The sequence below is a fragment of the Schistocerca cancellata genome, chromosome 5, assembly GCF_023864275.1.
Source record: "Schistocerca cancellata isolate TAMUIC-IGC-003103 chromosome 5, iqSchCanc2.1, whole genome shotgun sequence".
NCBI lineage: Eukaryota > Metazoa > Arthropoda > Insecta > Orthoptera > Acrididae > Schistocerca > Schistocerca cancellata.
In genome coordinates, this window is record NC_064630.1 from 523,817,773 (window position 1) to 523,834,093 (window position 16,321).

The window sequence follows — 16,321 nt, forward strand, 5'->3', positions numbered from 1 at the left end:
ATTTTCAGTCAGACCGTAATAAATGGACAAAACGCAACTGTATAAAAGTTTTCTTCTTTAAGGCAATAATTGCTATTTTGTGCACACTTTTTCAACGTATTAGTGTTTGCTGCTTCTGAGTGGCAGCTGGGTGCGGGATATGTGAAGGGGTGTTTCTGGATATGGTCCAGAGACAGTGACAGAATCCAGGTCTCTGGACCCCGGCGTAGGGCAGATGCCGTCCCTTACTTTTTTCTTTGTTTTAAATAGAGAGGTATTTTCTACATTCTTTTGCTGAACATACCTGATTCACTATTCGCTACAACTCTCGGTGGTACGGCGTGACTGGATAAAAAAATTAGGGTCTAAAAATGGTTCAAATGGCTCTGAGCACTATGGAGGACAACTGCTGTGGTCATCAGTCCCCTAGAAATGAGAACTACTTAAACCTAACTAACCTAAGGACATCACACACACCCGAGGCAGGATTCGAACTTGCGACCGTAACAGCACCGCGGCTCCGGACTGGAGCGCCTAGAACCGCACGGCCACCGCGGCCGGCAATTAGGGTCTACCAGTGTAATTTTTAGCGATGTCTTATATGAGATCCTTAGTTTATTTGTCCTAGCAATAGTGTGTTTGTTCAGCGGCAATGTGCGGCCTCAGGTCATTTCTGTGTAAGTCAACTGAACTGATTCCCTGCCATAAATCAGTATATTGGGCTTATAAATCATAAGTCTCGCACTTGGGTGCAATCTAACTAACGTGGTAGGTCAACGCGACTAATCTATCCACTTTGCCACCAGAATCAGTATATTTGTTTATACACCTCCCTATAGTAATTGTTACGTACGTATAGTATACTCGATGAACGTTGCTCCTACACTGTGTCATTACTGAGATGTGACAAATGTCATGGAATATCTCCTAATATCGTGTCCGACCTCCTTTTGGCCGGCGTAATGCAGCAAGTCGACATGGCATAGACTCAGTAAGTCACTGCAAGTCCCCTGCAAAAACATTGAGCCATGCTGCCCCTATAGCCATCCATAATTGAGGAAGTGTTGCCACTGTAGGATTTTGTGCATGAATTCACCTCTCTATTATGTCCCATAAATGTGCGACGGGATTCATGTCGGGCGATCTAGGTGGCCGAATGGTCGAATCATACGCTCGAATTGTCTAGAATGGTCTTCAAAGAAATCGAGAACAATTGGGGCCCTGTGAGACGTTTGGGAGCATGAAGACCATGAATGGCTACAAATGGTCTCCAAGTAGCCGAACATAACCATTTCCAGTCGATGATCGGTTCAGCTGGACCAAAGGACCCAGTCCATTCCACGTTAACACAGCCCACACCATATGGAACTACCACCCGCTTGCACAGTACCTTGGGTCCTTGGCTTCGTGAGGTCTGCGCCACACTCGAACCCTATCATCAGCTCTTATCAACTGAAATCGGGACTCATATGACCAGGCCACGATTTTCCAGTCGTCTGTGGTCCAACCGATGTGATCACAAACCCAGGAGAGTCACTGTTGTGCTGTTAGCAAAGGCACTCGCATCAGTCGACTGCTACCATAGCCCATTAACGCCAAATTTCGCAGCACTGACAAAATTCATACATTCGTCGTACGTCCGAAATTTATTTCTGTGGCTACTTTAAGTAGCGTTTGCTAGCACTGACACCTCTACGCAAACGCTGCTGCTCTCGGTCGTTAAGTGAAGGCAGTCGGTCACTTCGTGGTCCGTGATAAGAGACAATTCCTGAAATGTGGCTTCCTCAGCAGACTCTTGACACTGTGGATTTGGGATATTGAATTCCCTAACGATTTCCAAAGTGGTATGTCTCATGTGTCTAGCTGCAACTGCCATTCCGCGTTCAAAATTTGTTAATTCTCATCGTGCGGCCATAATCACGTAGGAAACTTTCCACAGGAATCACCTGAGTACAATGACAACTCCACCAATGCACTGCGCTTTTATACATTGCTTAAGCAATAGTACCACTATCTGTATGTCTGCATAGCTCTGTCCCATGACTTTTGTCACCTCAGTGTATTACATAGCAAGGGTGTACTTTGTTTACATAGGTACATATCTTGGAAAACGGTCCCACACAAATACAACATGCTATACCATTTTGATGTTTCAATTTCAAACCTTATAAATCATGAATCTAATCACATTGGTAGGTCAACTGGACTCTTCTTTCCCATCGGTATAAATGCGAGAGAGAACTGCAGATAACAGGTGTGTAGATGCAGCTTTCGTAATGTGGTACTGTTATGTATATAATGTTTTGTGCTATGTGTGGCCACAAGTCATGTATAGGTAGGTCTACTGTTCAGCCTTCGTGCCAGAATCAGTGTAATTATGACTTGCTATCTCACCTGCTCTAGTCTAATTCCAACTACTTTAGAAGGAGACAGTCACTTTTAATTATACACATCCGTAGAACAATGTTAACAATGTTTGTGGCAACTGTTAAACATGTGGTTAGTACACTCCTGGAAATGGAAAAAAGAACACATTGACACCGGTGTGTCAGACCCACCATACTTGCTCCGGACACTGCGAGAGGGCTGTACAAGCAATGATCACACGCACGGCACAGCGGACACACCAGGAACCGCGGTGTTGGCCGTCCAATGGCGCTAGCTGCGCAGCATTTGTGCACCGCCGCCGTCAGTGTCAGCCAGTTTGCCGTGGCATACGGAGCTCCATCGCAGTCTTTAACACTGGTAGCATGCCGCGACAGCGTGGACGTGAACCGTATGTGCAGTTGACGGACTTTGAGCGAGGGCGTATAGTGGGCATGCGGGAGGCCGGGTGGACGTACCGCCGAATTGCTCAACACGTGAGGCGTGAGGTCTCCACAGTACATCGATGTTGTCGCCAGTGGTCGGCGGAAGGTGCACGTGCCCGTCGACCTGGGACCGGACCGCAGCGACGCACGGATGCACGCCAAGACCGTAGGATCTTATGCAGTGCCGTAGGGGACCGCACCGCCACTTCCCAGCAAATTAGGGACACTGTTGCTCCTGGGGTATCGGCGAGGACCATTCGCAACCGTCTCCATGAAGCTGGGCAACGGTCCCGTACACCGTTAGGCCGTCTTCCGCTCACGCCCCAACATCGTGCAGCCCGCCTCCAGTGGCGTCGCGACAGGCGTGAATGGAGGGACGAATGGAGACGTGTCGTCTTCAGCGATGAGAGTCGCTTCTGCCTTGGTGCCAATGATGGTCGTATGCGTGTTTGGCGCCGTGTAGGTGAGCGCCACAATCAGGACTGCATACGACCGAGGCACACAGGGCCAACACCCGGCCTCATGGTGTGGGGAGCGATCTCCTACACTGGCCGTACACCACTGGTGATCGTCGAGGGGACACTGAATAGTGCACGGTACATCCAAACCGTCATCGAACTCATCGTTCTACCATTCCTAGACCGGCAAGGGAACTTGCTGTTCCAACAGGACAATGCACGTCCGCATGTATCCCGTGCCACCCAACGTGCTCTAGAAGGTGTAAGTCAACTACCCTGGCCAGCAAGATCTCCGGATCTGTCCCCCATTGAGCATGTTTGGGACTGGATGAAGCGTCGTCTCACGCGGTCTGCACGTCCAGCACGAACGCTGGTCCAACTGAGGCGCCAGGTGGAAATGGCATGGCAAGCCGTTCCACAGGACTACATCCAGCATCTCTACGATCGTCTCCATGGGAGAATAGCAGCCTGCATTGCTGCGAAAGGTGGATATACACTGTACTAGTGCCGACATTGTGCATGCTCTGTTGCCTGTGTCTATGTGCCTGTGGTTCTGTCACTGTGATCATGTGATGTATCTGACCCCAGGAATGTGTCAATAAAGTTTCCCCTTCCTGGGACAATGAATTCACGGTGTTCTTATTTCAATTTCCAGGAGTGTATAATTAATTTGGTAGGTCAATTGAGCTAGTCTGACTCAAACCATCAGCCATTTTCGAGTCATAAATCGTAATAATTATTAGTTTATGCATCTCCACAATAACTGAATAATAGCCTCTAGGAAATGCCTCAATTCATTTTTTTCTTGTTATTCTGCGTGGAGGTGCTGAGTGAACCTTCCACTATGGTGTTCAAAGCACAAGTGATGAGTCCATCATGGGTAAGTAGTGATGGTAAAGAAACTGCAGCTTTCTCGCCATTTTTAAGTCACCCAACTGGCTGACAGAAGTGGGGGAGGGGAAGTTTGGCAACATTGCAGTCTGCCTCGGCTTTTCCGACCAATAGGACAATGTCCTGCAATTTTTAAGTGACTCATTTTTTTGGGTTGGGGGGTTGGGGTAATATGAGGGAGAGGAAGATGGAGAGGGAGCGGAAATGGGAGGAGATCTGACAAAAATGCAAAGTGTGCCAGAAGGAAAAAAGTCCAATTACTTGCACAGAGTGGCGTTTCCATGTCAAAAAGAATATTCGTAAGTCAGATATTTTATTACAATTGTCGGGATTAGCTCAGTAATCGAACAACGAAAAAGCCATTTAATGTGGTGAAAGGGAAGACTCCACAGTAAGACGATAGTCGAATGCTATACTGGAGTTGAAGGCCAACCTCCCTATTTAATTATAAACGAGTAGAGATCGTTTTGCTGCGTCACAGCTGTTGGTATCAACGGTTTACTAAGGAAAAGAAGTGGACCTCTTTTACTGTGTCAAACATCACATAACGTAACCGTGGCACTCATCCGAGTACATGAAAATATGTCTTCAGAGTAACTGCTGCTTTCCGCATACATTTTAGACCAGAGGAATGATGATAGCGCCAACAGACAATATTTGAACAAAACATATTTGAGGAAAGTTAATGCTTATTTTGCACAGTGGAAAGATCAGAAGGCATAAATAAGTATTTAAGTGAATTTCATGATCATTCTTTTATAAATAGTTCATAGCCTCACTAGGGAACTTGTAGCCAATCCACATTACAGGTGAGTTATGCGCGATGAGCGTACATAACTCAGCCTGATAACCTAACATTTTTCTGCCCAGAAACCTGAAACACAAAGATGCGTAGCAGTGACGCCAAACATGACATCATGAACGGCCAGCTGTCATGGAATCTTCGCGACTTTACTTACATGCTAACCTGAAAAACATGTAAAGAATACGAAAGGCTTTCTGCTAACTGCAGTTATTCGTAATTGTACTGATTGCAGCTGTGTCTCGCTTTGACTAACATCCTGCTAAAAGATGAAAACGTGTGAATATTCATGCTTTAAGCTGAATTTGGTTTACGAAAATAACAATTTCACGTAAGTAATCGAATCTCTAACCATGAATTCATCAGTGGCATGAGGATGTGAGTAAATCAGAGAAGTTTCAGGTCAACTGGAAATTATTTCATTTCAAAATACAATCACCAGTACAAGAAGGAATGCAACCGTCTATATATGAGACACGTGGCATACCCGACCACCACATAAGAAATAATTGAACAATAAAAAGTTCTAGATGCTCTGGAAAAAGCTGGAACCGTTTAAATTACTGACAGTGTGATGTATTCAATAGGTCTGTTATTGAGATGGATCAATAAAACCGTGATTCTGTACCATGTGCATACAAAGCTAACTATCTCCCTGAATAACGATATTAAGTAGTTGAAGGCAAGTTAAAGATCTGAATATGCTGCAAGCAATATGATATTAAACTTCATCACACTTTCTGTAACTCTTTGCTTGAGAATAGCCATCAGAGACCAACTTATATGTAAACTATTACATCTCCCGTCAATAGCAGAAGCTTGGAAGCAACCGCCAAGACCGTTTCCAGCAGACCACCCGGAAACCCCGACATGAAAGGACTAGAACGCTTTGTGCGGCTCAGCCGGTATGCACGTCAAGAACACGCGGAAACCATGGTTCAAAATGGCTCTGAGCACTATGGGACATAACTTCTGTCATCAGTCCCCTAGAACTTAGAACTACTTAAACCTAACTAACCTAAGGACATCACACACATCCATGCCCGATTTTTTTTAATAGAGGTGGAGCCCCTCCACGCCCACACCGGCATGATGGCCAACACAAAAGGTCTACTGCCATCTCTGCATAAGGGTTAGTATTCACTAAAGTGAGGTGTCGCAGGATGTGGGTACTGCGATGTTTGCGTACGTCTGGTTAGGATTAACCATTAATACGCGCTCATCTGGAGATAGATTGGTCGAAATCTGACGAAGGGTAGCGGTTTGAAGGGCAGAGGGAAAAAAGTGCCAAGGCAAGAGCCAAGGGAAAAAAACCTCTGCGAAAGTTAGGTCGGGCGGCAAGAGCAGTAGCGGTTGTCTTGCTGCCTGCGATAGGTTGTGCAAGGATAGGCTTTGTTAGTAGTGGGTATCATGCATGTCGATACCTTGACGTTGTGCGTTTGTGCTGCTCGGCGGCTGGCGCTGGGTGCTGGTACAGAGTCCTCGTTCAGCGTCCTGCAACCTGCAACAGTTATGTTTGTTATCGGTCTTGTGTCCGGTAGGTCATATACCGGAGGCACAGTGTGAGGGAGTGTTGGGAGATTGTTCGTGCGTCTGTGGGCGAGCTCGTCGGTGTCCCTGCTGTGGCCTGTTGGTCGGCTCTAATAGCAGCTGGTAGTTGTCAGTCAGTGTTGCTGATATGCAGGGGCTTACCGACGTTTGTCGCTGTTTGCGTATGTTAGTTTACCATAGGTGGTTATTCCCTAGATAGCAGGGCTCCATGCCCGAGGCAGGATTCGAACTTGCGACCGTAGCGGTCGCGCGGTTACAGACTGTAGTGCCTAGAACCGCTCGGCCACCCCGGCCGGCGCTGAAACCCTGGCTTGCCATTGGTTACAACTTCAACTCGCCAAAGTATCTACCTTCTGACATCCCTTCTCAGCTAGTCAAAGACTGTGATACATTGAGTAATCGATCTCTTGGTACAGAATATGTTTCCAGCATGATTGAGGTGCAGAATATGTGGATGAAAGAATAGTTTTGAAGGTTGTCATCGTGACTAGCAACTTTCAACTACACTACGCCATACATTCCGTTTGACAAAAGGGCATCGTTGACACAGTTTTGGATGTATTTTCGTTAAAAGAGTAAGTTCTTGAGACGTAAGGGGACCCTAGTACGACTTCCACCGTTTCCATAAACCTGCGGTGCGCTCATGTGAATCAGTTTGAGTACAAGATATAGAAGGCAATCCTTACCCTCAACAGAATCATGCCCCACTTCATCTTTCCCTGACGGTCTCAGAATCTGCATGAGAAACACTCCACGGACATAGGGTTGTCAATGTAGCGCCCCCCTGCTCATTCCTGTTCAGCATATTTGACATACGATCTAGCGATACGTGTGTGTGTACTTTGGATCCAGTTCCAACTAAACTCCGCGAGCTCTGTACAGCATTTCATGAACACGAGGAAGGAATGATAAAATGTTCCATCGACGACTAGCTCGTTAGAGAAGGAGCACAGGGTAGGATAAAAAAAGAACAGGTGAAGTAATCGTTCGCCTCCTATTCAAAAGCTGTCATTGTTGATGGAATGGGTTGGGTTCTATATCAGTGTTTCGTATGAGGAAGAGCGCTGCAACGTGCCGACGGCAGCACCTTTGCCGCTGCCACCAGAGATAATAAGCCGACCACTACTGCACACCAAGCGACGGCCACCGCGGACAAGAAATTCCTGCCGCGGACTGTTGCTGCTCTCTGCCCTTATTTTCATCACTTGCAAAAATAACTAAAATTGAAAAATACATGAATATCGTTGTGTTAACCGACTAATATGTAATGAGAAAATTATCATTATGGTCCGACACACAGTTTCCTCCCCCTCATGAACCCTGGACCTCGCCGTTGGTGGGGAGGCTTACGTGCCTCAGCGATACAGATGGCCGTACCGTAGGTGCAACCACAACGGAGGGGTATCAGTTGAGAGGCCAGACAAACGTGTTGTTCCTGAAGAGGGACAGCTGCCTTTACAGTAGTTGCAGGGGCAATACTCTGGATGATTGACTGATCTGGCCTTGTAACATTAACCAAAACGGCCTTATTGTGCTGGTAATGCGAACGGCTGAAAGCAAGGGGAAACTACAGCCGTAATTTTTCCCGAGTGCATGCATCTTTACTGCATGATTAAATGATGATGGCGTCCTCTTGGATAAAATTTTCCGGAGGAAAAATAGTCCCCCATTCGGATCTCCGGGCGGGGACTACTCAAGAAGACGTCGTTATCAGGAGAAAGAAAACTGGCGTTCTACGGATCGGAGCGTGGAATGTCAGATCCCTTAATCGGGCAGGTAGGTTAGAAAATTTAAAAAGGGAAATGGATAGGTTAAAGTTAGATATAGTGGGAGTTAGTGAAGTTCGGTGGCAGGAGGAATAAGACTTTCGGTCAGGTGAATACAGGGTTATAAATACAAAATCAAATAGGGGTAATGCAGGAGTAGGTTTAATAATAAATAAAAAAATAGGAGTGCGGGTAAGCTACTACAAACAGATAGTGAACGCTTTATTATGGCCAAGATAGACACGAAGCCCACACCTACTACAGTAGTACAAGTTTATATGCCAACTAGCTCTGCAGATGAAGAAATTGAAGAAATGTATGATGAGATAAAAGAAATTATTCAGATAGTGAGGGGAGACGAAAATTTAGTAGTCATGGTTCAAATGGCTCTGAGCACTATGGGACTCAACTGCTGCGGCCATAAGTCCCCTAGAACTTCGAACTACTTAAACCTAACTAACCTAAGGACAGCACACAACACCCAGCCATCACGAGGCAGAGAAAATCCCTGACCCCGCCGGGAATCGAACCCGAGAACCCGGGCGTGGGAAGCGAGAACGCTACCGCACGACCACGAGATGCGGGCATTAGTAGTCATGGGTGACTGGAATTCGATAGTAGGAAAAGGAAGAGAAGGAAACGTAGTAGGTGAATATGGATTGGGGGTGAGAAATGAAAGAAGAAGTCGCCTGGTAGAATTATGCACAGAGCACAACTTAATCATAGCTAACACTTGGTTCAAGAATCATAAAAGAAGGTTGTATACATGGAAGAAGCCTGGAGATACTGACAGGTTTCAGACAGATTATATTATGGTAAGACAGATTTAGGAACCAGGTTTTAAATTCTAAGACTTTTCCAGGGGTAGATGTGGACTCTGACCACAATCTATTGGTTATGACCTGTAGATTAAAACTGAAGAAACTGCAAAAAGGTGGGAATTTAAGGAGATGGGACCTGGATAAACTGAAAGAACCAGAGGTTGTACAGAGTTTCAGGGAGAGCATAAGGAAACAATTGACAGGAATGGGGGAAAGAAATACAGTACAAGAAGAATGGATAGCTCTGAGGGATGAAATAGTGAAGGCAGCAGAGGATCAAGTAGGTAAAAAGACGAGGGCTAGTAGAAACCCTTGGACAACAGAAGAAATATTGAATTTAATTCGTGAAAGGAGAAAATATAAAAATGCGGTAAAAAGGAATATAAACGCCTCAAAAATGAGATCGACAGGAAGTGCAAAATGGCTAAGCGGGGATGGCTAGAGGACAAGGGATGTGGAGGCTTATCTCACTAGAGGTAAGATAGTTACTGCCTACAGGAAAATTAAAGAGACCTTTGGAGAAAAGAGAACCAATTATATGAATATCAAGAGCTCAGAAAGAAACCCAGTTCTAAGCAAAGAAGGGAAAGAAGAAAGGTGGAAAGAGTATATAGAGGATCTATACAAGGGCGATGTACTTGAGACCAATATTATTGAAATGGAAGAGGATGTAGATGAAGATCAAATGGGAGATATGATACTGCGTGAAGAGTTTGACAGAGCACTGAAAGACCTGAGTCGAAACAAGGCCCCGGGAGAAGACTACATTCCATTAGAACTACTGACGGCCTTGGGAGAGCCAGTCCTGACAAAACTCTACCATCTGGTGAGCAAGATGTATGAGACAGGCGAAATACCCTCAGACTTCAAGAAGAATATAATTCCAATCCCAAAGAAAGCAGGTGTTGACAGATGTGAAAAGTACCGAACTATCAGTTTAATAAGTGACAGCTGCAAAATACTAACGCGAATTCTTTACAGACGAATGGAAAAACTGGTAGAAGCCGACCTCGGGGAAGATCAGTTTGGCTTCCGTAGAAATGTTAGAACACGTGAGGTGATACTGACCCTACGACTTATCTTAGAAGAAAAATTAAGGAAAGGCAAACCTACGTTTCTAGCATTTGTAGACTTAGAGAAAGCTTTTGACAATGTTGACTAGAATACTCTCCTTCAAATTCTGAAGGTGGCAGGGGTGGTAAAATATAGGGAGCACAAGGCTATTTACAATTTGTACATAAACCAGATGGCAGTTATAAGAGTCGAGGGGCATGAAAGGGAAGCGGTGATTGCGAGGGAGTGAGACAGGGTTGTAGCCTCTCCCCGATGTTATTGAATCTGTATATTGAGCAAGCAGTTAAGGAAACAAAAGAAAAATTCGGAGTAAGTATTAAAATCCATGGAGAAGAAAAAAAACTTTGAAGTTCGCCGGTGGCATTGTAATTCTGGCAGAGACAGCAAAGGACTTGGAAGAGCAGTTGAACGGAATGGACAGTGTCTTGAAAGGACGATATAAGATGAACATCAACAACAGCAAAACAAGGAAAATGAATGTAGTCGAATTAAGTTGGGTGATGCTGAGGTAATTAGATTGGGAAATGAGACACTTAAAGTAGTAAAGGAGTTTTGCTATTTGGGGAGCAAAATAACTGATGATGGTCGATGTAGAGAGGATATAAAATGTAGACTCGCAATGGCAAGGAAAGCTTTTCTGAAGGAGAGGAATTTGTTAACATCGAGTATAGATTTAAGTGTCAGGAATTCATTTCTGAAAGTATTTGTATGAAGTGTAGCCATGTATGGAAGTGAAACGTGGACGATAAATAGTTTAGACAAGGAGAGAATAGAAGCTTTCGAAATGTGGTGCTACAGAAGAATGCTGAAGATTGGATGGGTAGATCACATAACTAATGTGGAGTTATTGAATAGGATTGGGAAGAAGAGGATTTTGTGGCAAAACTTGACTAGACGAAGGGATCGGCTGGTAGGACATGTTCTGAGGCATCTAGCGATCACCAATTTAGTATTGGAGGGCAGCATGGAGAGTAAAAATCGTAGAGGGAGACCAAGAGATGAATACACTAAGCAGATTCAGAAGGATGTGGGTTGCAGTAGGTACTGGGAGTTGAAGAAGCTTGTACAGGATAGAGTAGCATGGAGAGCTGCATCAAGCCAGTCTCAGGACTGAAGACCACAACAACAACAACATCATTATGGTTGTTACTGTCTTACTGTCAAGAAGTGTTGTAGATTCGCTACGATGCAATAAAGTCATCAAGAAGTGAAGATAATTTTGCCTTACTTCTCATTTAAGAAAGTAATTACACTCCTGGAAATTGAAATAAGAACACCGTGAATTCATTGTCCCAGGAAGGGGAAACTTTATTGACACATTCCTGGGGTCAGATACATCACATAATCACACTAACAGAACCACAGGCACATAGACACAGGCAACAGAGCATGCACAATGTCGTCACTAGTACAGTGTATATCCACCTTTCGCAGCAATGCAGGCTGCTATTCTCCCATGGAGACGATCGTAGAGATGCTGGATGTAGTCCTGTGGAACGGCTTGCCATGCCATTTCCACCTGGCGCCTCAGTTGGACCAGCGTTCGTGCTGGACGTGCAGACAGCGTGAGACGACGCTTCATCCAGTCCCAAACATGCTCAATGGGGGACAGATCCGGAGATCTTGCTGGCCAGGGTAGTTGACTTACACCTTCTAGAGCACGTTGGGTGGCACGGGATACATGCGGACGTGCATTGTCCTGTTGGAACAGCAAGTTCCCTTGCCGGTCTAGGAATGGTAGAACGATGGGTTCTATGACGGTTTGGATGTACCGTGCACTATTCAGTGTCCCCTCGACGATCACCAGTGGTGTACGGCCAGTGTAGGAGATCGCTCCCCACACCATGATGCCGGGTGTTGGCCCTGTGTGCCTCGGTCGTATGCAGTCCTGATTGTGGCGCTCACTTGCACGGCGCCAAACACGCATACGACCATCATTGGCACCAAGGCAGAAGCGACTCTCATCGCTGAAGACGACACGTCTCCATTCGTCCCTCCATTCACGCCTGTCGCGACACCACTGGAGGCGGGCTGCACGATGTTGGGGCGTGAGCGGAAGACGGCCTAACGGTGTGCGGGACCGTAGCCCAGCTTCATGGAGACGGTTGCGAATGGTCCTCGCCGATACCCCAGGAGCAACAGTGTCCCTAATTTGCTGGGAAGTGGCGGTGCGGTCCCCTACGGCACTGCGTAGGATCCTACGGTCTTGGCGTGCATCCGTGCGTCGCTGCGGTCCGGTCCCAGGTCGACGGGCACGTGCACCTTCCGCCGACCACTGGCGACAACATCGATGTACTGTGGAGACCTCACGTCCCACGTGTTGAGCAATTCGGCGGTACGTCCACCCGGCCTCCCACATACCCACTATACGCCCTCGCTTAAAGTCCGTCAACTGCACATACGGTTCACGTCCACGCTGTCGCGGCATGCTACCAGTGTTAAAGACTGCGATGGAGCTCCGTATGCCACGGCAAACTGGCTGACACCGACGGCGGCGGTGCACAAATGCTGCGCAGCTAGCGCCATTCGACGGCCAACACCGCGGTTCCTGGTGTGTCCGCTGTGCCGTGCGTGTGATCATTGATTGTACAGCCCTCTAGCAGTGTCCGGAGCAAGTATGGTGGGTCTGACACACCGGTGTCAATGTGTTCTTTTTTCCATTTCCAGGAGTGTATTTACTTTGTAAGCGAGTACAGCAAGTCATTTTATCTATGGTGAGTGACAATTACCACGAATTTTTGAAAGTAGTTTGAGACTGGGCATTTAAAAAAATCTGACAGTTCCGTCAGAGATTATTTACAGCTCTGTCCATTCCAGAGAAAGACTTTATAATTGACAATTTTCGGTGAAGTTAACATTTTCTGTCAGGCCAATTGAATGTATTTTTATACAATATTGTCTCTCGACGTACGAATCTGCTAATTGCTTATTAGAAAACTTCAAAAATTTGTTTGTGGATTACACTCTGAGTAGCAAAATCCAAACACGCTCAAAAAATATTAAATATTTCGTGGACTGCAGGGCTGACTAATGAAAGTTGAACTTATACCACACTTATATTTCAGAAGCAGGAAATGTAATACAGCAGTGGGTAACATAAGGCAATAAATTTAACACAATAAAGATAACTTACAGCGAGACTTCTTCCCTCGATATATCCATTATTGTGTTCCATAATGGAATAACGTTCAAAGTTCATTAAAGGTCCATCAACCCAGTTAAACTATCTTGTAGTAAATACATGAACTAAATGTTCTAACTAGTCGGTGTACCAAAATCGCCGAAACCCAATAAGTTTCTTGATGAAAATATTTACGTCATAACGGAGAAGAATACAAATAACCACCCGTGAATTTCGTTCGCTGAAGGTTTTGTAGCTCCAAAGTCAAGGTAACACCAGTCGTCTACAAAGGAAAACGGCTCAAACATAATTAGGGCTGAAGAAGGAACGAATATTTTGAGCAACTTTCTTTAAATATTCTGCTGTGTTCGGAAACACAAATTAAAAAATTCTTATCCGGCAGAAGGGTAGTGGGTGCGGTGAGCTAACTGCACGCGAAATATATCTTCCAGTAGCATTTAAATGACTTGTTAAATATTAAACTGTATACAAGATGAATGTTTCATTTATTCCAACCTGCTTTGTTTGCTCCATATTGACAATTCATCTTCTCCATCATCTTCTGCTTCGTAAGGACCCTTCAGGATCATGCGGGGCTTGTTTGAGAATTCAACACGTAAAAGAATCAAAATACGAACCATGAGACAAGGATAAGCACCATTTAAAGCTAATTAACTACGGCACTGAAACCACTTTAAAAAATCAAAATTCACTCAGCAAGATTTGAAATACAGGATTCAAGATAACAACATTGCCTTAATGATGAAGGTTGCCTTTCTTCGCAATAAATAACTTTATTCACAAGATCAGGAAGGGACACAACTTAGTTACAGATTTTATGATAAATATCAGCAAGTACATGAACAGATTCCACCAACATCATATTAAAGCAAGGGACAGCTACTTAAGGCTGCACTGGTAGCTGGTGACCGTGGCTACGCAACGGAAATGACTCAGTCAGTCATTTTACTCGATCGACAACTGACATGAGCGAAACTGAAGTAACTGCCACGGGAGAATACCAACAACTCTCTGGATGCATCCCTGACACACCGAAGTCCACAGCGCCAAATCAGTCAGAGCTCATTGAAGCAACCCAACTAGGGCATGTGTGGCACACGTCGGCCTGCTGGTTGTCGTCTAGTCGAACTTCGGCCGAAACCTCGTCAAGGGTGGCAAGAATCCATCTATGGTATCTTGGGCAAGGCAATGACAACAGAGCCCTCTGTATCGCTCAACGGCCTCGTTGGGCAGTATGACATGTGTCCACCCCTCGCCTTCATGACGAATTGAACTGCTGGGCACACTTCCAATGAAATGTTTGAATGTCTGTGAAGGAACGGCAGCCAATTCTCCCTGGAGATGAGAAGCAAGAGGAGGTAGTGATGATGGATGCTGGAGCTGAACATCAATAGAAGCTTGAGTTCATCCCAAAGGTGCTCCATTGGATTCACGCTGGGATTCTGGGCACGCCAGACAGTTTTAAGAATGTTATTGTCCACAAGCCATTGCCTCAAAGATTCAGCTTCATGACAGCGTGCACTGTTATTTTGGTACCATCATCGTCTCCGAACTGTTCCTCTATCATACGTTGCCTGTAAAATTTATCCATTTCCTATGGCGTCTAGCGTTTTCTTAAGCACAGTAAGGGGACTACACACTAACTAGGAAGAACATCCCCATACCGTAACACCATCTCCTCTGCACTTCACTGTTGGCGCTCATAAAAAGGCAATCGACCGTTGTGGCCGAGCGGTTCTAGGCGCTTCAGTCCGGAACCGCGCTGCTGCTACGGTCCCAGGCTCGAATCCTGCCTCGTGCATGGATGTGTGTGATGTCCTTAGTTAGGTTTAAGTAGTTCTAAGTCTAGGGGGCTGATGACCTCAGGTGTTAAGTCTCATAGTGCTTAGAGCCATTTGAACCATAAAAAGTCACATAAAGTTCTTAAGGAATTTGCAGACTCAAATCCTTCCAATGGGACTGCCACAAGGTATAGTGTGATCATTTTCAATCATCCCTTGTCCAGTGGGGTCGCTCATTGAACTACCTCAGGTCTAGCATACATTTGATTACAGAAATGTGTTGGCTGTGGTTGTTCTTTTGCGTTTCCATTTCAGAATCAGAACACTAATAGTGGACTTAGGCAGCTTTAGAAATGTTGAAATGTCCCTGATTGATTTTGTTCCAGGGTGACATCCAATGACTCTTCCTCGTTGGGAGTCACTGAGCGATAGCACAATACTACTAGCCTCCTTTTATATTGGTGGTTCCGCCTCTGGTGTCATCTAGTGATCAATTCTGTATTATATAGGGCTGTCTGGGCACTTTTGGTGAAATAGTGTATGTTATAAGTAGAACAACGAGATCTGCAACACCAGTAGCTGCTGATAAACGAAGAAACAAGTAAATGACTGGCGAAGTACACGAAGGACAATACATCCATCAGGATGCACATAGTCTCCTCCAGCTCACACAGACCCCAACTAGGAACCACGTACTCCGGCAGAGAGAAAGCACAATCTGTAACCCTGTGTAGAGCGAAGAACTTAAGAATACTATCGACAGCACAGTTCACCAATCAGAAAAGTAGGTGTGGTGCCTCCTAATTTTTGCAACTTCTAAGAAAGTTCAAAGACCTTTTTAATATGTTCTATTAAAAAGGAACCCAATTTATGTTCTATTAAAAAGGAACCCAATTTATGAAACTATAGTTCTTGACAGCTATATATTTGAAAATCCTCTACAGGAGACAACAACCATTGTGTCATCGTAATACTGAGTAATGTAATAAGAAGTTTAATAGTGAAGATTTCCTCACGGAATAGTTTAACAGTTTGGCAATAGTGTCTTTTTGAATGACCTCTGCACAGTGTGGTATGTGTGGTTCACATCTATATTTGTCAACGATATCTCCCGCTGAATCTGCTTTTTATGGCCGAACGACCATGGTGAAAAATAAGGACGAAGACATAGTCTAGTTTGAGTTGCCTTTGAGTGTAGTACGTCTTACAAAATCTGTTTCTATTATGAGACTATTGCCTACGAAGG

General features: G+C 45.2%; 1 protein-coding gene across 1 annotated transcript in view; it reads right to left on the minus strand.

Moving 5' to 3' along the window:
• Positions 1 to 12,678, minus strand: part of LOC126188652 (uncharacterized) — a 28,930-nt gene extending 16,252 nt beyond the window's left edge. Inside the window, exon 1 of the mRNA XM_049930255.1 lies at positions 12,555 to 12,678. Coding sequence (XP_049786212.1) covers positions 12,555 to 12,678 — 124 coding nt within the window. The remainder of the gene's footprint in view (positions 1 to 12,554) is intronic.
• Between the last annotated feature and the right edge of the window lie 3,643 nt (positions 12,679 to 16,321).